General features: G+C 43.3%; 1 protein-coding gene across 3 annotated transcripts; it reads right to left on the bottom strand.

Annotated features, from left to right (window-relative positions):
- Positions 1–308: 308 nt before the first annotated feature.
- Positions 309–18,290, bottom strand: alpk3a (alpha-kinase 3a). 3 transcript variants are annotated; one of them, XM_083893564.1, is made up of 14 exons: positions 18,192–18,290; positions 17,603–17,867; positions 16,572–16,693; positions 15,630–15,747; positions 13,914–15,210; positions 6,421–8,737; positions 5,229–5,376; positions 4,694–4,821; positions 4,577–4,612; positions 4,220–4,494; positions 3,527–3,615; positions 3,222–3,439; positions 2,701–2,749; positions 309–2,598 (listed from the first exon to the last, which is right to left on the bottom strand). In XM_083893564.1, exons 2-14 carry the CDS (start codon positions 17,707–17,709, stop codon positions 2,265–2,267), a joined length of 5,238 nt encoding a protein of 1,745 aa, XP_083749690.1. In that variant the 5' UTR covers positions 17,710–17,867; positions 18,192–18,290; the 3' UTR covers positions 309–2,264. The 3 variants fall into 3 exon arrangements, with proteins under 3 accessions (XP_083749690.1, XP_083749691.1, XP_083749689.1); XM_083893565.1 differs by lacking the exon at positions 18,192–18,290 and adding an exon at positions 17,973–18,000; XM_083893563.1 differs by lacking the exon at positions 18,192–18,290 and having other exon boundaries at positions 17,603–17,984.
- Positions 18,291–19,902: the final 1,612 nt, after the last annotated feature.

Raw genomic sequence — 19,902 nt, 5'->3', positions numbered from 1 at the left:
TTTCTATTGCGGATCAGTGATCAGTGTGGATCACTGTTTACACACGTGTTTGTGTCACAGCTAATGTAAAATGTAAAGACAACACGCAAAATCTCTACTGTATTATATTTTAAAAAATGAATTCAGACACTGGCTTTTATTTAAAGCAGAGGATTAAAGCGGGCATTCACCTCAGAGCACCTTCGTTGTATGAATGTAAATATTTTTAATTAATTAGTGGAAAATCATGGAGTTTTTTTTGTGTGTGTGGAAAATGTTATATTTGTGTAATAAAAAGTGAATCATGCTTTGACACAACTGTTTTTCACATGTATTTATTTATTTAAAAAAGGGAACATTAGCTGACATGTATTCATTCAGTCACTCATTCACACACGTTTGTTAGCCACACAGTCCTCTGACTTTATGTACACATTAGCACAACGCGACAGTACGTTCACACCTTCACATCACCGTGTTTTCGCTATCATCGCCTGGTCAAATATTCCCATAATTGTGCTTTTATCCATTAATAAGGCTTCATGCAAATTAGGAGGGACTGGTTCGAAAGCTTCAGTTGATCATTCACGAAAGAATTGATTACAGAAATCTTCTTTTTTTCTTCTTCTTTTATTGTAATCAAAGAGTGGAGACGTAGCTGAGAAAAGCCCAAAAGGTTCAGTGTTTACAATTTAGCAACATTTATTGGTAAAGTTTCATATTGAAACGGAAAGTCCCTCACCTCAGCCTGCCCTTCCAAGAGTGTTGAAGAACTTATGTAGCATCCAGTTAGCATTAAAACTCAAAAAGATGTTTAATTTGTCCATTGTGGGCTTCTGTAAAATCTAGTGCTGGGCATATTAACACGTTAACGGCGGTTAACGACGTCAACGTCTCTACGACAACTGACTGGAAAAAAGACGCGTGTGACGTCATGTTTTACATGACTCCCAGTTGTTAAAATTAGTAACGCTAAACTTTAAAAACAGAGGCACACATACGCAGTACACAGGTACGCTGGTTATTTGTAGCGCTGCTCTTTTCATTTAATAAAAAGACCGCTCCAGTTCGACTGTAGGAGCGCTAACAGCGCTAGCGTAGCTAACAGAGCTAACTGGTAAACAGTGCCTGGACTCGCGGCACACAAATATGACATCAGCCGCGTTTTTGTCAGTCGTCATGGAAACGCGTCATGCGTTAGCTTTGGCGTTAACGTTGCCCAGCACCAGTAAAAAAACATGGTGGTCCAAAGTGGGGACCTCGATAGAGCTGGAAAACAATAATTCGTACAATCGGGTGATTGTGTACACTTAACTCAAATGTTACACACTGGACCTTTCAGGGAGTTTTCTGTGTTCTTCATAGCGCTTTTTATCACACAGTCCATAGTACAACAGACAGAGGAAACACACATAAGCATGCTGTAGTTAAGGAGTTCACCGGTAAAACCCCTTAGTGCTTATTGCTCAGATAGTGCCATTCTCCAGCATGGATTATAAAGCAGGGTTTCTCAATCCTGGTCCTTTATCCATGTTTTAGATGTTTCCCCTTTTCTAACTCAGCCTGACAACAACCTATTAATTTGAATCAGGTGTGTTGGAGCAGGGAAACATCTAAAACATGGATAGAGGACCAGGATTGAGAAACTCTGTTATATAAAGTCCTAAATACAGATGACCTCTACGACAAACATTCTAAAAAAAATGAATGCCAAATACAAAGTGCACACAAACATCTTTGACCCTAAAAAAAAAGAAATGGTGGTATTGTTCCTGCAGCATGAGCTCAACTTTGCTGTGCTAAATGCTAACGATAAATAATAACATCTCCTCCTCTCACATAAACGTTCTACCGTGCACATTATGTACATCGTAGACGTGACACGAAGCATTTCATACCTGAATCAACTCTGTGTTTGCAGCTGTTTTTTCGTTTTTTTAACAGTCCTTATGATGAAAACACTAGCTAGCAAAATGTTAAGCTAGCAAACGTTGGAAGGAGCTTTGTTTGCCCGTTCATAGACATGATAAGACAAAGACTTTAGAGCTCTAAAGGTCAAAAACCTTGAGCCCATCACTCCAGACGCTCATAAACCATTTTAACTAGAGGTCAACACGGGAAAAGGGTCGTTTCATGGGTCGCCATGTTGACTTTCACAGTAATGACGCAACACTTTTACTCCGTGATCCGTGCTGGCTTTGGTAAGTGGAAGGACACGGGTAATACTTAACCACTAGAAGCATTTACGCATCGCCTGAAGCAGAAGAAGAAGCCCCTCTTTCTAACTAACTTGTTTGCAGAGCATCAACAATTTCTGAAGGATGCAGTTTGGCGTCTGCTTTATTGTCCTCAGTCTCCAGGATCTTTCGGGCCACTTTTGGGCTAGAATTTGCCTTCCTTGACATCTGAGGGCTTTTATCTTTGCGCTGCGTCTGCGGGCTGCTGGAGCCGATCTTGCGGTTGAGGAGGGGGCTCCTGGAGCCCTTCATCTTGCTCGGCTGCGAGTCCATAGACTTCAGAGGGCGCAGGCCAAGAAGTCCACAGTAGTAGTTGCACTGATGCTGCGTCTGGAACTGCTCGAATACCTCCGGAGAACCAATCTCTGTTAACCCTTGGTATCTGAAATAAGAGACGACAACTTTGTTTTAGCTTCTCCTGCCGAAAAAAATGCCAATAGCGTTAGCATGTTTTGCTAATCATGTCGATGAAAAAAATACGAACCCTTTCGACTTGGTCACAACTCCGATGTTGGTAAGCTTGTTTTCAACACCTGCAATTCAAAATCATAGAGATGATTCAAGTTGGATTGATGTTTTTCATTCCCACAAATACGCAACCGTTCAAAAGTTTGAAGTCACCGATACAATTTTTTGGTGTTTCCTTTAAAAGTCACACTTTTATTCATCAAAAGAGTTGCAAAATGAAAAGAAATTATAGTCAAGACAGTGACAAAATTAGTAAATAATGATTTTCTAACCATCCAACAGTCTTCTAACGCAATTAGCAAACACAATGTACCAATAGAACACCTCTATACACCTATGTACATATTCCATTAAAAACCAGACGTTTGCAGCTAGAATAGTCGTTTACCACATTAACAAAGTATAGAGTGTATTTCTGATTCATTTAATGTTATATTCATTGAAAAAAAGGGCTTTTCCTTCAAAAATAAGGACATTTCTAAGTGACACCAAACTTTTGAACGGTAGTGTAGATCATTTGTCACTCGTGTGGCTCACCTTCCAGACGAGTCACGAATAAATTGCCATGTGTCCACTGATGGATCCAGTGCTGGAAGGTGCTGCATTTCTGCTCCACTTCAGAAACAGTCTGAGTAATCAATGTGCCTTTAGGGTCCATCATACAGTACCGAAGGAAGACGCCTTCGAGAGCTGCCTCCACTGTGGCGTACGGCACTGAGTTTGCAGGCCGGTACATCAGATACCGAGGGATCACTCTGCAGGAACACACACAAAACATCGTGGAGTGGGCCTGTCACAGAATCAACAGAATTTACAGTATAACTCATCGTTGTGCTACTCACTCAAGTGAAAAGCCAAAGTTCTCGTTGACTCTCGCTTCCGCTGCAAAGATTTTGCAGTATTCCCGAATCATGTTTTGAACTTTGCATTCCTGGCAACACAAAGAATTCATTTACTTTTTATTCTTTGTCATTGTGTATTGTATGTTTTGGGTAACATCTACTGCACGTATGTCCGTCCAGAGAGTGGATCCCTCACCTGTGGTTCTCCCTAAGGATTCTACTCTTTTTCCCTTTTACAAGGGTTTTTTCCCTGGTAGTTTTTCCTTACCCTGGTCGAAGGTCTAAGGACAGAGGATGTTACCAACCCTGTGAAGTCCCGTGAGACAAACTATGTTTTGTAAACTGTGGGCTATACAGATAAATATTGATTGATTGATTGAAATCAGACACGAAATGCACCCACACATGAGCCACCTTCATTAGGTACTAGGAACTATTCAACTTCTCATTAACGCAAATATCTTATCAGACCATTACGAGGCTGCAAAGTCGACCCGGTCAAGGCGACCTGCTGACGTTCAAACCAAGCATTGGAATGATGAGGAGAAGGTGATTTAAGTCATCTGGAATGTGTTATCGTTGTTGGTCAGAGTATTACACACGTGTTTACAGGTCGGAAAAGAAGAAGAAATACCCAGTGAGATCCAGAAGAAAATGTCTTCAGAACAAAGTGACAAAAGGACCATCACTCACTTGCTTGGTGATCTCTTGGCTCCTCTCTACGAGGCTGCTCTCTTGTTTAGTTCCGTAAGCGATGGGGCTTTGGACTTTGATGACGCAGCTGCTTCCCGAGTCAAAGACGGGATCCAAGCCGTAAATCACCCTGACTCTGCAGGCCTTGTGAGCACAGCCGTCCCCGACGTTCACCGTCTCGGTCACGATGCGGCCAAAGTACTTCTCGCCCCAAGTGCCGCTGTCCACCAGGCCTTTGGGGAACAGCAGTGGCGTCATCTCGATCTCTTCTCCCACTGAAGAAAAAGTCAAAGAATGTGAAACGCAGAACAGCGATGTATAAAACGTAAACAAAAACTTGTTTGGTACATCGCCTACCTTCCAAATCCTCTCTTAGTAGGATTTCAGAGAGAACTGTGAACACATAAACGACACATAAATGCATATTTTGACATTGTTAGATGCAGATTGCACGTCCAATTCTCTCCATCTTACTGTCTTCGCTGAGCAGGAAGTCAGTGGTGTCTGTGCCGTATTCGTTGTTGATGGTGCAGCCGTAAACCGCGCAGTCTTTGCTGGACGCCAGCACGATCGCCAGCGCTACTTGGCTTTCGTCACCTCCACTTGGGGGAAACAAACAAAACCACACCACACATCAAACGTGCACCTAACTCTGGCAGTTCACGTAAAAGCCCACACGGTGTCACTGAGAGACAAAGGCATACGGCGGGGGAGAAGTGGCCCTGCTGACACAGCAACCAGTCGCCCATATATAGACTTTTAATGCGTCCTGGAGGTGAGGAAAAATATAGTGTCAGGTTACACTTTTCTGTGTCTGGCCACAGATTCAACTCTCTCTGTGTCACAGCTGTGGTCGCTCACAGTCACATGAGCTGGACGTCTCTGCAGTGAGAACATGAGAAAAGACAGGAGGCCACGGGGACCCAAATAAATCCTGCTCATCCTTGAGGGATGGTGGGTGGTGGGGAGTGGGGGGCATTATTGTTTCCTAAAAACTGTGGTGCGTTACCTTCTCTTGATCTCAAGTATTTCCTCTTCGTCTCTGAACCACTTGACGGTGGAGTCGCTGAGGACGTTGAAGAACTGGCACCACAGCTTCAGGTGTCCGGAGGCGTCGGGGAACGGCTCTCCGCGGATCTTACGGATGACCTGCGGAGCTGGTGGTGCAAGAAGAGAAAGAGACGCGGGGGGGTTGGAGAGTGTGCGGAGAGTCCATAGTTAAATATACACTGTACTGGAGAAGTGAGAGGGGACACATTCTAATGTTACCGTTTCCTCAAGAGCCGATCAGATGTACCAGGAAACCCCATCTACCGTGTTTGATCAATACGTATTTTAATAATTTTTTTTATTATGTCTTCAAAACATTTAATCATCAGTCTGTTCATATAAATTCCCGATTTTTCCCTTTCACCCCAACCGGTCGAGGCAGATGGACGCACACCTGAGTCTGGTTCTGTCAGAGATTTCTTCTTCCTGTTAAAAGGTTATGTATGATGTTGTCCATATCAATAACTGTATAATATGTGATATTCTGATTGGTATACAGATTAAGTCGTCTGAATAATACACTAGCATTAATTATCTGGTGGCCTTCACGTGAATACGGTCATTCTCACAATGAACTAAATTCATATTAAGAAGTGGTATCTACATAAATATGGTTCAATGTTCCTCAGATTATGGGATTCTGTTGGAGTTTTGACAGCAGTAGGTTTATCAGTGTGACTCACAGTCAGACTTAAGTAAAGTTTAAATCGTGTAAACCGTGAGCGGAATATCCGTATTAAAAGTTCAGTGCGAGGGCAAGAGTGACATTTCATGGTGAGACTGAGGACTGTAACAAACCAATGACTCCTACACTCTTGGAAATAAGGGTTCCAAAATGGGTTCTTCTACAAGGGCTGAAGTTCTACCTGGAACCATTTGCTTCTGAAAAACCCCTTTACGGAAGAAAGGGGTTTTTCAAGGGTTCTTGGTAACACTAATGGCTCCAGTAAGAACCATTTTGATCCAGAGAACCCTTTAAAACCCCTTTTCTGAATAAAGGGTTTTAAAATGGTTCTTGGTGGAACCCTCCAGGTGGAGCCAAAAAGGGTTCTCCTATGAGGACAAGCCGAAGAACCTTATATGGTTCTACTTAGCAGTGTAGTGTAAGCGTATGAGGAAACAACCAAATGTCAGACGGTGTTTCTCTGTACCTCTCAGAGGGTCTGGCTTCTTTTCAGCTGGTTTCTCGTCTCTTTTGCCGCCTGGTTCTTCTTTGGGCGCGTCGTCCACTTTGGGCACCTCTAAGGTGGCCTTCCTGCGGTTCATCAGAGGCGAGCGCCTCTCCATCGGCGGGGTGTTCTGCCCTTTGGGGGCCTGCAGCAGCAGAGACGCTCGGCGGGACTGGCTGGGCGACATGTACGGCGACTCCTTCCTGCCTTGAGTGTCCAGGACGCCGCTCGCCACGCCGTCTCCGTCCTCCTTGGGCTTCGCGATGAAGATTTTACGGCGGGCTCCCGAGGCCAACTCCTCGGGCGTGGCGGAGCGTATGAGCGTCAGGCTGTCTCGCCGCTTCAGCCGAGGGCTGTTTTCACAGGAGAGGGACGTTGGCGTCGAACCGCCGCTGAGGTCTTCGTCGACCTTGTCGGAGACGCTCGTCGTCGTCTCGTTGTCTGCGTCCGTTTTAGACATAAACCGGCGAAGGCTGGCCGGACTCAGGGACGGATGTGCTGGGGGTTTAGAGCTGAGCCTGTCAACAGGACACCTGTTTCTTTGAAGGTCCTCGATAGACACAAACGGCTCTGTTTTGGCCTCTTTAAGAGATTTTGTCTTCATGGTTTCAGGACTGTCTTCCATTGTCTTAGTAAAGGGCAGCACATTATCGGTAGCCTTTGGTGTTGGTGGAGTTTCGCAGACCACAGCGGGGGCGATCTCTTTCCTGCACTTTTCGGCCACTTCTTCAATGTCCTGCTTTCTACTTTTGTCAGCCTTCGTGGCCACGTTGTTATCAGTATTTGTTCCTGTTTGCGTGGAGGTTTCAGTTTCTGTCCACTGACTCAGAGTGGGCAGCTTCAGTCCAGGATCGCTTTCGTGACAAGTGACAGAGATGGGAGGCACGACGAACACAGGCACCGTTGGGGATTCTGAAGGCTGCAGCGCATGTGGAACGTGGGCCTTCACCACTTCATCATCAGTGCATGAAACATTTATAAGAGGAACTGAAGTGTGGTTCATCCGAGCGAGCCGTTGGCCGCTCATCACCTGTGGCTGCTTCGCCTCGTTGGTTAATTGTGCAACTTCCTGGTCTTTCTCTGTGGGTGAGAGGTTGCCATGCTGCTGCATATCTCGGTCTGTGGGCGGAGAGCCTGGAGAATCAGTCACGCTCTCGTCTTTAATCATCGTCTCTGACACGCGTGTTACATCGCGGTCCGGCAAAGCGGCCGGTTCTGGTTCCCAAACGGTGCACTCTTTGAGCTCAGGCTCCACGATTTCAATCTTTGGGATGACAAAATGTTCATTGTGGTTCACATTTGCTATATTTACAATATCGGCGGTGTCTTCGACCACAGATATGTGAACTTGCGGGATATCCTCCGATATCGGTCGTCTCTCGCCACCGTCTCCACGTGCGGTTTCTTTGCTCTGTTCTTCCAAAACTTTCTCCTCCTCATTCTGTGAAACTGGAAGTGTATTTGAATCATCCAACATTTCCACTCCACTCTCTACTTCCTCTCTCTTCATTTCAAACTTTAAATCCTCACTGTCGCACGTGACGACTTCTAAACTCCTTTCTAAAGCAGAATTCAGTTCATGCTTCGAGTCACTTTTCGCATCTTCAGCCACAAAACCTGGGCGTGAACTCGGCTCTGCGATGAGGTTGCGGCCTCGCGCCCTTTCCTCTCCACTTTCACGCTGCGTTTTTAGGTCAACCGACTCTGAACTCTCTGCAGTGGGCGGAAATCCTACATTTATTTCCTGACTGGGTGAAGTACCCCGGGCCTCCTCTTTTGCACCGCTGTTCTCTGCAGCCTGTTCAGAGAGCACCTGATCTCGCGCTCTATATTCGCAGGGCTCGATTCTCTCTTCCAGCGAAGATGTCGCTAATTCTGTAATCTCAGATCTGTTTGTGTGTACGCGAGGCTGCCGGCTGGATTTCACTTCAGCTTTCTCTTCCTCACGCAGCTCAGCGGGGGAGCGGCCTTTCTCTTCGGCAGCCTTGCCTTCTTCGCGTGTTTCATTCAGCTGCTCCTCTTCCGGTGTTTCGGTCGGCGTCTGTCCAAGGTGCTCGCTGTCTGACAACGAGATAAGACACCGGGGGGGAATCCAGCTTTCTTCCGTGGTAGTGATAGTGGGCGTAGCGGGGTGTTCTTCTCCACTCAGGTCTTTGATTTGTGATAAGACACATGCATCTTGAATGGGTGACGACTCATCTCTTGTAGCCTGTGGCAAAACTACCAGGACATCTGGCTCTTGTTGTTTCACAGGATCCTCTTTGGTAACTGAGGCCACCTGAGCATCTTTGTCCTTTACCTGAAAAAAACAAACATTAGTAGGAGTTACCTCCATAGCATACACTGCCTTTCAAAAGTTTGGGGTCACCTATACACATTTTTTGGTGTTTTCCATTAAAAGTCACACTTTTATTCATCAAAAGAGTTGCAAAATGAATAGAAAATATAGTCAAGACATTGACAAGAACGAGCAAAACTGTTTTCAGCTATGCTAACGTATTTGCACAAGGCTTTTCTTATCATCCAATAGCCTTCTAACGCAATTAGCAAACACAATGTACCATTAGAACTGGAAATGGGCCTCTATACACCTACAGTATGTACATATTCCATTAAAAACCAGACGTTTGCAGCTAGAATAGTCGTTTACCACATTAACAATGTATAGAGTGTATTTCTGATTCATTTAATGTTATATTCATTGAAAAAAAAGTGCTTTTCCTTCAAAAAGAAGAACATTTCTAAGCGACCCCAAACTTTTGAACGGTATGGTGAATAATTTTCTTTCACAAACACGTGCAAAACTTCACTAAAAGATATAATATGCAAACAGTGGGACTGTGGGAAGACGCTAGAGTACCCGGAGAGAACCCACACACACTCTTAGAAATAAGGGTTCCAAAAGGGTCCTTCTACAAGGGCTGAGGTTCTACCTGGAACCATTTGCTTTCCTGAAGAAAGTGTTTTTCAAGTGTTCTTGGTAACACTAATGGTTCCAGTAAGAACCATTTTGATCCAGAGAACTTTTTAAATCCCCTTTCCTGAAGAAAGGGTTTTAAAAGGGTTCTTGGTGGAACCCTCCAAAAGGGTTCTCCTTTGAGGACTAGCCGAAGAACCTTATATGGTTCGACTTAGCAATTTTATTTCTAAGAGTGCGCACGGGAGAACATGCACTCGTCGAACCCGGGATCCAAACCCCGTGACCTTCTCGCTATAGAGCGACAATTCTAATCGCTGCGACTCCACGTGACCCTGCTTCAGTGTCAATCAGCCTCAAATAGAATAAAAAAGTTCAGAGGGCCCCAACCGAGTGGCAGAAATGACACACGGTACGTTTCATGACCTGGAAAATATCACTCAATACCACATATGGGGAGGTAGAAAATGACACGATGCGAGCTTGTTATAGCAGAGTTACTGCCGTGACCTTTGTGACTCCCCGCCGAGCTGAAACGTGTTTAGACTGAACCATGTTTTTCCTGCCATAAATCAACGGAAGCGTGGGCCGCGACGCATTCACACACACGAAACTCGATAGCAGGAGGTAAAATCCCCCCCCCCCCTATAGAAAAGAAGCAAACGGGTTCAACCATTCTGTAAACTTTTATCTGCAAAAATGACAATTATGCAACGTGTAAACACGGCAGATAAAGTTGGTGTATTTATGACCGGTGTCAGCTGATTTTCAGCACTGCGAGTCACGTGCAACAAGACAGCTGTTTACACAGTCAAGGGTCAAATTAAATGTATGGATTTTTCTCATTTAACACTTCTTCGTGACTACTTTTATGTCCAAAACAAACCACTGTTGAATTTGCTTGTGTGTTCAGAGAAGAAAAACAGACTTAGCTGTAGTTTCTGAGGGAATCTGTTGAGCATGCTTGCATCTTCATCACCACTATCTCTGTGTGTGTGTGTGTGTGTGTGTGTGTGTGTGTGTGTGTGTGTGTGTGTGTGTGTGTGTGTGTGTGTGTGGAACATCATCATTACAACAAGTGTGATGAGCATTAATGAAAAAAAAGAAGTTGCGGCTTTTCAGAGGAAGGGAACTGGTGTTGCATTTATTCTAAAAACAAACAAACACAGAAGCTGCGTTCACCTCCACATGTCCACCGTGTAAATAATAGCTCTCGTGTCCAACTCGTGAGAAAACATTGTCGAGATAAACGCTCCGACTTCCTCAAATTAGTCACCCATTAAGTCTCGCATTACCTTGGCACAGTCGCAGTTCCACATCGACGACACACGACTGACTACTCCTCGTGCACGTGAATAATGCTTTAAAGTCACTTCCCTTATTCTTTAACGTGCCATTGTACGGCACACTGCTAAATATATAAATCACCAAAGAATAAACTCATTCACAAATCCGTTGTATTTGTATTACTGTGTAATACTACACAACAATTTAAAAAGTTTTGGGTCGAGGACTATTCGCCTGTTTTAGCTGCAAACTAATGTGTTCTGTGTTCTAATGGTACATTGTGTTTGCTAATTGCGTTACAAGGCTATTGGATGATTAGAAAACCCTTGCTCAATGATGTTAGCACAGCTGTTTTGCTGGTTCTTTGACGAAAGGGCAAAATTATTATTATGATGATTATGATTTGAATAAAAATCATTATTTCTAATCTTGTCAATGTCTTTCACTAGCTAGATAGATCACTTTAAAGGTGAAGTAAGTAGTTTATAGTGCCATCTAGAGGAGAGGCTGAAATTTACAACAAAGAACTGCTCCTCTGCTCACCCCCTCCCTTCCCTGAGCGCTATGGTATCCTCAGGGTGAGCTACCACGGCCGTAGCAGACGAAGCGGAGAGAGTAGAGGCAGGATTTCCGCTGCAAGTAAAGCAACACTTGAATTGTTCTCTCGCGTTTGTCCTTACAGGCTCCCGTAGAAACATGGCGTCGTGGCAATGCAGTCGTGGCCCGCGACCATGTTATTTTACATGACTTTTTGAAACACTACGAAAATGAAACAAAGAATATTATACAGCGAATAGACAATGCAGGAGCACATTATATGTATAAAAGAGTGGATTTTGGGTCATATAAACCCATAAATACTACAAAGTGTCCCTTTAAGCTAACTTTAGCCTAAATTTACAGAAAACAAACAGCTATCTAGCTAGCTAGAATTTTGGATAACTTTAACCTATCTTTGTGTTTGCTAATTGCGTTAGAAGGCTATTGGATGATTAGAAAACCCTTGCGCAATGATGCTAGCAGAGCTGAAAACAGTTTTGCTGGTTCTTTGACGAAAGGGCAATATTATTATTTGGAATAAAAATCATTATTTCTAACCTTGTCAATGTCTTGACTATATTTTCTATTCATTTTGCAACTCTTTTGATGAATAAAAGTGTGACTTTTAATGGAAAACACAACAAAAATTGTACAGGTGAGCCCAAACCTTTGAACGCAAGTGTATGTTGTTGTTCTTCAATTGCCTTTTTCCTTCCAAAATGAAGAGCAAACATATCAAATGACTTAGAAAATGGTACATTGCCAAGTATTTCTATCACCTTTTTTATTGCATGGGGTGTAAAGTGTGCGGTGCATGAGTGCCATAGCGTGATAATCCAAATCGCCCACACGTGACAGACACGAAACAATCTCCGGACACCGCGGAGGCAGAAGTGCTGCCTTCCTCTCCTCTCGTCTTCCTCCACAGGAGGAAGAGGTTTATTTTAAGACACAGCGGACAGCGTGAGGAATGTGTCCAATGTGACTGGGTCCTCCTGTCATGCCTGCTCAGACCTGCTGCACAACTCGCTCTATAAAAAAAACTCACAACGCAGTCATCTGCCGCGCAAAGCCCTGTTTGCAACGAGATCTATGGCAGACGTTCAGGTTTCATCATGATCTGTGAAGTGTCTGACTTCGTGCAGCCGACCACTGAGATGTGTGCTAACATCAACCCCCACCACCACCACCTACACATATATAATTTTAGCATAAGTTGCTCCATTACTTATGGGTTATAGATGTTTCCTACACTCTCGTGTTTGGCCCGTCGCTCTCTCGAGTGATGTTGTTGATGCTGTAAAAACCACAGCCTCACACACATGCAGGCTGACTCACTTCAAACCCACTGCTGGTCAATTCAATGTCTTTCGCCCCAACACATGCTCACTGAGGCAATGCTGTGGTTGGTTACTGCAAGTGACTGTGCATGAAAGTGATCGTATACAGCTGGTTTGAAAAGTGAAGGCCAGGAAGTTGGATGATTCAACTCTGATAGATAGATAGATAGATAGATAGATAGATAGATAGATAGATAGATAGATAGATAGATAGATAGATAGATAGATAGATAGATAGATAGATAGATAGATCACTTTAAGTTAACTTTAGCCTAGATTTACACAAAACAAACAACTATCTAGCTAGGTAGAATTTTGTCTAACTTTAACCTATCTTTTACATAGATAGATAGATAGATAGATAGATAGATAGATAGATAGATAGATAGATAGATAGATAGATCAATTTTAGCTAACTTTAGCCTAAATTTACACAAAACAAACAACTATCTAGCTAGGTAGAATTTTGTCTAACTGTAACCTATCTTTTACATAGATAGATAGATAGATAGATAGATAGATAGATAGATAGATAGATAGATTACAGCATTACACACAAGAAAATGAAAAAGAGCAATAACAAAAAAGAACAAACTACTAGAAATATTAACATAGTAATATATACATTTGTTTTAAAAGTATAAATCTGTAATCTGAAAATCTGGCGACTTCAGAAAACATTTTCCTAAATTAATTGGGGTTATGGTATGGTTGTGTGAGTTTTCTCCAGGGTTCTCTGGCTTCCTCCCACAGTCCAAAGACATGCAGATTTGGGGATTAGGTAAATGGGTCAGTCTAAATTGACCATAGGTGTGAGAGTGTGAGTGAATGGTTGTTTGTCTCTATATGTGGCGGGGGCAATGGACTGGCGAACTGTTCAGGGTGTACCCCCGCCTATCACCCTATGTCAGCTGAGATAGGCACAGCAACCCCTGTGACCCTCTGGTGGACGATAAAGTGGTAGATAATTCATGGTATGGGGTTAGGGTTAGGTTGTGTAAGTTTTCTCCAGGGTTCTCCGGCTTCCTCCCACAGTCCAAAGACATGCAGATTTGGGGATTAAGCAAATTGGTCACTCTAAATTGACCATAGGTGTGAATGGTAGAGTGAATGGTTGTTTTTGTGTCTATATGTGGCCCCTGCGATTGACTGGCAAACTTTCCAGGGCTGTGACCCCCGCCTATCGCCCTATGTCAGCTGAGATTGGCACAGCTCCGCTCTGGTGGAGGATAAAGTGGTAGATAACGGATGGATGGACATTCCCATCCAGCTGCAGCCAAATCCCAATCTGTCACACTTGAAGCCTTGGCCCTTGAAGTAGCTCACCCCCACTCAGATGCAGTCTAAATATAACTTCAAGTAGCTGCCAGCTCTAAGATCATTGTACATACCTCAGTGAGAACCTGAAGCTGAGACAATGACAAGTCCTCTCCTGGACGGCTGCTGCTCCCTGCCCCCACACACACTTCCATGGCCTGCACAGGATCATAAGCCTCCTTGACCCTCTGCCCTGTGGACTCCTCTGCATGCTCAGGTGGTTGTTTATGAGCTGTTGGCAAGTCCGTGAATGGAAATCTGCGTTTGTGTGTTTCCGAGGACACTGCCTGTTGCGTACTATCTAAAGGCACCTTGGGCTCATCTGTTTCCATGGGCACGGCGTCCTCAGAGGGAGGCTCGGGCACATCTGCGGCGCATTGTGATTGCAACTGGAACGAGGGTGGCATTTCGGGCTGAACTGGGTCGTGGTCAAACTCTCGGCCCTTGTTGTCCTTGTGATCGTGAAAGTCCTTCTTACTTTTACCAAAGAAGAAGTCTTTAACTGTGTGGAGCACCGAGGTGAGGGACGCCTGGATGTTGTGGTGCTCGTGATCCTTGTAAGCCTTGCTGTGATGTTTGACCTCGGAACCACGTTTAGCGTGAGCTGTCGTATGCAACGCCTCCACTGGCCTTTCTCGTTCATTCTCACTTTCTTTGGCAAAATCCTCTTCTCGGCTCTTCTTTCTCTTGTGTTCCTCCACCAGAGCTTTTACTTGCTCTTCCGTCTCTGTCTCTTTACTGTTATTTAAATGTTTCTCCAGCTGCGGCGAGTTCTGTTTCTCCTCAGCGGCCTGAGATTGGAGAGTGTCTGCTAGAAACTGTGCCAAGCCCATTCCTCCATCGTAACCATTTTCACCTCCAATCCCCATCATATTGGTTCTACTACTACTGCCCTTGTTGCTGCTTACGTTAACTCCATCATCCACTCCATTTGAGATCTTTATTTTCTTTGTAGCCAGAGTGTCCGTAGACGGAGGTGTCTCCTTCTCCAGGCCACTGTCTATGGATGTGGCAGAGGCCACTTCCATGGTAACTCCATTAGGTTCTGCAGCAGCTCCCAGTTGTTCCCCAACATCAGGCTTCTTGACCACCTGCGTGTCCTGTGGCGGTAGCGAGATGTGACGCTTCCTCGGAGGACGTTCGGGACTAGCCTGCGGTTTTTCTTTCTGGACGTTCTCTTTGTCCTCTTTCTTGGTTTGGCCCGCCAACTCTTTCTTCTTCTTCTCTGCTTTCTGTTTCAGTTTTGCAAAGAATCGCTGGTGTATCTGGAATTCGTTCATGGTGCCGACCTCCAGAACTCCCGAGCAGGAAACGATGCCTTTACTGTTGCTGGCCGAGACCTGATAGATGGCTGCGTCGTCCAATGTGCAGCTAAAACAGAAACAATAACAACAACAATTAGAAATTCAATATACTACCCAACAGTGTGTTTTTGTAGGTGAACAATGACTTTAAAATGAAAATTGTTTGGACTGGCAACCTGTCTAGATTGTATCCTGCCTTTCGCCCTATGTCAGCTGGGCTCCTGTGGCCCCACAACCCTAATGTGGAGGATGAAGTGGTAAAAAATTGTTGGGTTTTTATAGTCGTATAAGCAAAGGGCTTGCTTCATTAAGGCCACCATTTTGTGCCTCTGTGTTTGTAGACATTGCAAGTGTACATCCTTTCTGGTCTTCTGGAAGGACACCATAGTTGGTGTGGGGTGAGTCTCACCACTAGATGTCACTAGTTCTTACACATTGGACCTTTAAAACAAGCAGCATTCTTGCTAATTTGATCCTCTTACGTACTTGTAAATATGGAGGGTGTGAGTTTTTCCGTTTCGGTGAATTTCATATTTTGGAAGTCCACAGTACCGGTCCATCTCAGTGTCATCTTTGTACCATTTCAGTTCTGGAGCTGGGTAACCTGTGGACACGGACAGACGATAATGAACCAATTATTGGGCAATCCATTTTACAGTCTTCGTAAGTAAGTTTGAAAAATATACAGTACTGCTCAAAAGTGTGGGAAAATGAAGAGGGAGGGAGAAATGTCCTTATTTTTGAAGGAAAACCCAATGGATATAACATTAAATTAATCAGAAATACACTCTATACATTGTTAATGTGGTAAACGACTATTCTAGCTGCAAACGTCTGGTTTTTAATGGAATATGTACATACTGTAGGTGTATAGAGGCCCATTTCCAGTGTTCTAATGGTATATTGTGTTTGCTAATCGCATTAGAAGGCTATTGGATGATTAGAAAACCCTTGAAAACCATTGAAAATCCTTGTGCAATGATGTTGGCACAGTTGAAAACAGTTTTGATGGTTTGAAGGGCAAAATTATTATTTTGAATAAAAATCCTTATTGCTAATATCGTCAATGTCTTGACCATGTTTTCTATTCATTTTGCAACTCTTTTGATTAATACAAGTGTGAGTTTTAATGGAAAACACCAAAAAATTGTATAGGTGACCCCAAACTTTTGAACGGTAGTGTATGCAACGGTGATAAGCAGCCGGTGGGATGGCTTATAGAGTAAACAAAATAGAGCAGAGGCTTGGCATGGATGTGTTGCATCATGTCTGGGATGTGTCACACAGGAGCAGCTGCAGTTGGACGTGTCTGCTGATTCAATCTGCCTGCAGTTCACGTCATCTTGAAAAACCAACTTGAAAAAGCACCAGAAAAAGACCAACAAATCTCAAGCAAATGCAGGAGAAATAAGCCAAACCAGGAACTACCTGACACCACACAGCTGAACTTCACGTTGCAGGTCTCCGACACAGCTTTTGATTTGAGCGTGGTCTCAAAGGACGGCTGCACGTCCTCGGTCAGCTGAGCCATGACGCTGCATAGCGTGCTCCTGGAAGAAAACACTGAATTAATACGACGGTCAACTTCGTTATTTCCCTTTCAACCACAGCATTTAGTGACATCTCCGACTCTGTGCAGCACATTCTCAGGAGGGGATGTTAATGGAAGATTCTGGTAGTGAATAAAGTTTGGGGAGAGGAAGGGGGAAGGAGAAAAAGGTGACACAGAGACATGATGGGAAATTGTCAGGCAAAACAGGGGTCGTCAATCCAACAACAAAACCCAAGTTTATCCATAAAATTGAATGCAACAGTGGACAAATCGGACAATTACATTATAGTTAAGACGTGTTGAAAAAAAAAAAAGTTAGTTTTAGGGAGGAATGTTTTGAAAAGTGATTACCTCGTTGGCCTGTAGCGAGAATACCTTGAATAGCTATTCAGAGAGGAGGCAAATGATTAATTAAGATCTGCATATATGGAGCCCACCTTTACCCTCAATCTCACAAGGTTCAAATATAGTTTAAAAACTTCCTGAATCTGCATCCATGGATCCAGATCACTGCAACCTACTGTACATCCTCGCATACTTTCAATCAAACCATGCTTCTTGAGTAATCCTTCTCAGGAACAGATAAACATGTCCACACCATAACTTCCTTGGTGAAGAAATAAAAGCTCTCCTCTTCAACCACTATTTTGATGCACTAACCCTAAACCCCAGCCCTAACCCTAACCCCTAACCCTTAACCCTAGACATAACTTCCTTGGTGAAGAAATAAAAGCTCTCCTCTTCAACCACCAAGTTGGTGGTTAAACCCCAACCCTAACCCTAACCCCCAACTCCAACCCTAACCCCATCTGTTTTACGGGGATCCTAAGAATGATCATTTCAAAAACAGAAACAGAGATATATGGCACAAACACATGGATTATATCAATGATGTGAGGCTGTCTACCTGTTTTCAGGCCTAACATTTGAGAGGTAACTGTTGCTTCTCTCCGTGCGGCCGTTAGAAGAGCTGCCCTCCGAGTAAGAGCGAATCATAGGCCTTCTGGAAGTCATTGTCCGCTAAAGCTGGATTCCCCAAGAAACACAAGTAAGATCCAAGAAGAACGTGTGAGCCAGAGTACGCAGCAACTGTCCCGTGGTCCGTCCACAGCTCGACAAAAAACAACAACACTCAAGGCTCAAACTTAGTGGTGTTATCCATGTAAAAATCCCTGGAGAGGAAAAACAGAAGAAGAATCAAGGTTTCAGAAGTCAACAGAAGACATTTTCAGATTTCACACCCCTTGGACGTTTGTTTTCAAGAAGACTCGACGCACACAAGTCCAGACTCAAAGCTTGTCCTTTCCGATCGAGCAAAAGCACTTGCCTTGGAGCAGGTTATAAATAGACCGGCTATCATGTTGTGGAAGGGCTGTCAGTGGTCAAACTCAAAACCCAAAACATGCCATTTGGCTCGTACGTGTTAAGATTATAATTCAATGTTTCTTTGTCACCTTGTAACATGGCTAAAAAAATAATAAAATCAATCAACTTACCATTGAGATGTTGCCAATTTGCTTTGGACGCAGACTCTGTGAAGAAAGTCTCTGTAACTGCCTATCATAGACATGCATGTGTTGCCAACCGGCTCCTATTTATAGAGGGGCCCACAAATAGGCGCAAGAGCACATCAGATTTTCCGGAACTGGACCATAGACTTAGCAAAGACGTCTGGTAAAGATTGAAAAATCTGCATTTATAAAATCTGCATTTATAACATATATGAATAATATATATACCTATATAATGTGATTTGTGACGTCACTGATGTCAGCCAATGGTCTACGCCCTGTGTTTTGCTCCAGCACATTTCCCCTTACGTCATTCGACACATGGTCAAAACACATTGGCCCACACGCTGCTCGTGTTACACATCAATTAGACAAAGAGCAAGCTGATCGGACATCGTAAAGAACATGATTTAAAGGCGTCGGGGGTATTTTGCAATATCAATGTGTTGTTGGTTATTTCTATTTTTCAGGTTGTAGACAGCTTTGAGGTTGTTTCCTGGTCTTATTGACCTCCACCAGGAGGTATTTGTTTTCACCGGAGTTTGTTTGTTTGCCTCTCTGACTGTCTGTTTGTCTGTTAGTGACCAACATAACTCGAAAAGTCACAGATAGATTTGGATGAAATTCATAAAAAGTCCGCAATGGGACCAGGAACAACTGATTAAATTGCAGGCAGGGTGTACACTCTTAGAAATAAGGGGTCCAAAAGAGTTCTTCTACAAGGGCTGAGGTTCTACCTGGAACCATTTGCTTCTGAAAAATCCTTTCCCAAACAAAGGTTTTTTCAAGGGTTCTTGGTAACACTAATGATTCCAGTAAGAACCATTTTGATCCAGAGAACCCTTTAAAACCCCTTTCCTGAATAAAGGGTTTAAAAAGGGTTCCAGGTAGAACCTTTATAAAAATGTTCTACGTGGAGCCAAAAAAAGGGGTTCTCCTATGAGGACAAGCCTAAGACCCTTATATGGTATTACTTAGCACTTTTATTTCTAAGATGTATTAGAATTGTATGTAGAACTGTATTTTGTAGGCACTGAGCTGCCTTGGCGGAGGTCTGCACTCTCCGAGTGCTTTTCTAGTTTTGTTATTATGATTATTAGACTTTTAAATTACAATATTTATCCTTTTATTTACTTTAAAAAAATTTTTTATGTAACAAATAGGTCTATCGGGGTTTTCTGTAAATTGATTTCAAAATCGAATAAAGTTATATATAATAACAACATAAACAAATCAATTCTGGAAAATACCTTTGTTTTAACCTGCTTTTTTTGGGGGGGTTAAAAACATCTCTTTTGAGCATTTGGAACAAAGTGTTTCAGCCAAAGAGAAAATACAGAACATGTTATATTGCATAAGAGTCCGATTTAAAATCACATTACAACCTCATATTTTAACCTGTGACAGTAACTGTCTTGATAATAGGCCAGATTGTTCATTACCGTAATGTTATAAAAAGAGGCTCAGCTTGATTCTCCTTTACCATATTTATATATATTTATACAGGCTCAGACTTATTAATTCTGTTTAAGTGTGCCTTCACATAGAAACATACTTTAAATCAGACAATAAAAATCAATATTCACCTTTAAATACACGTTTATTAACTATGCGCTGCTCCTGTATTACAGACTTTACGGTACATTGTGTCTCTGTGTGTGTGTGCACTGCCTCTTTCCGGGAAAGGGGAGAGTTT

The sequence above is a fragment of the Microchirus variegatus genome, assembly GCF_963457635.1.
Source record: "Microchirus variegatus genome assembly, chromosome: 8".
NCBI lineage: Eukaryota > Metazoa > Chordata > Actinopteri > Pleuronectiformes > Soleidae > Microchirus > Microchirus variegatus.
The sequence above is the reverse complement of the archived record's forward strand: the minus strand, read 5'-3'. Positions and strand labels throughout refer to the sequence as shown.

Excerpts from the sequence above, each read along its gene's own strand:
- alpk3a (XM_083893564.1), bottom strand. The coding sequence starts at position 17,709 with ATGACTTCCAGAAGGCCTATGATTCGCTCTTACTCGGAGGGCAGCTCT. Across the intron at positions 4,495-4,576 it reads ACTAAGAGAGGATTTGGAAG|TGGGAGAAGAGATCGAGATG; the intron begins GTAGGCGATGTA and ends CTTTTTCTTCAG. Across the intron at positions 3,616-4,219 it reads GCCAAGAGATCACCAAGCAA|GAATGCAAAGTTCAAAACAT; the intron begins GTGAGTGATGGT and ends TTGTGTTGCCAG.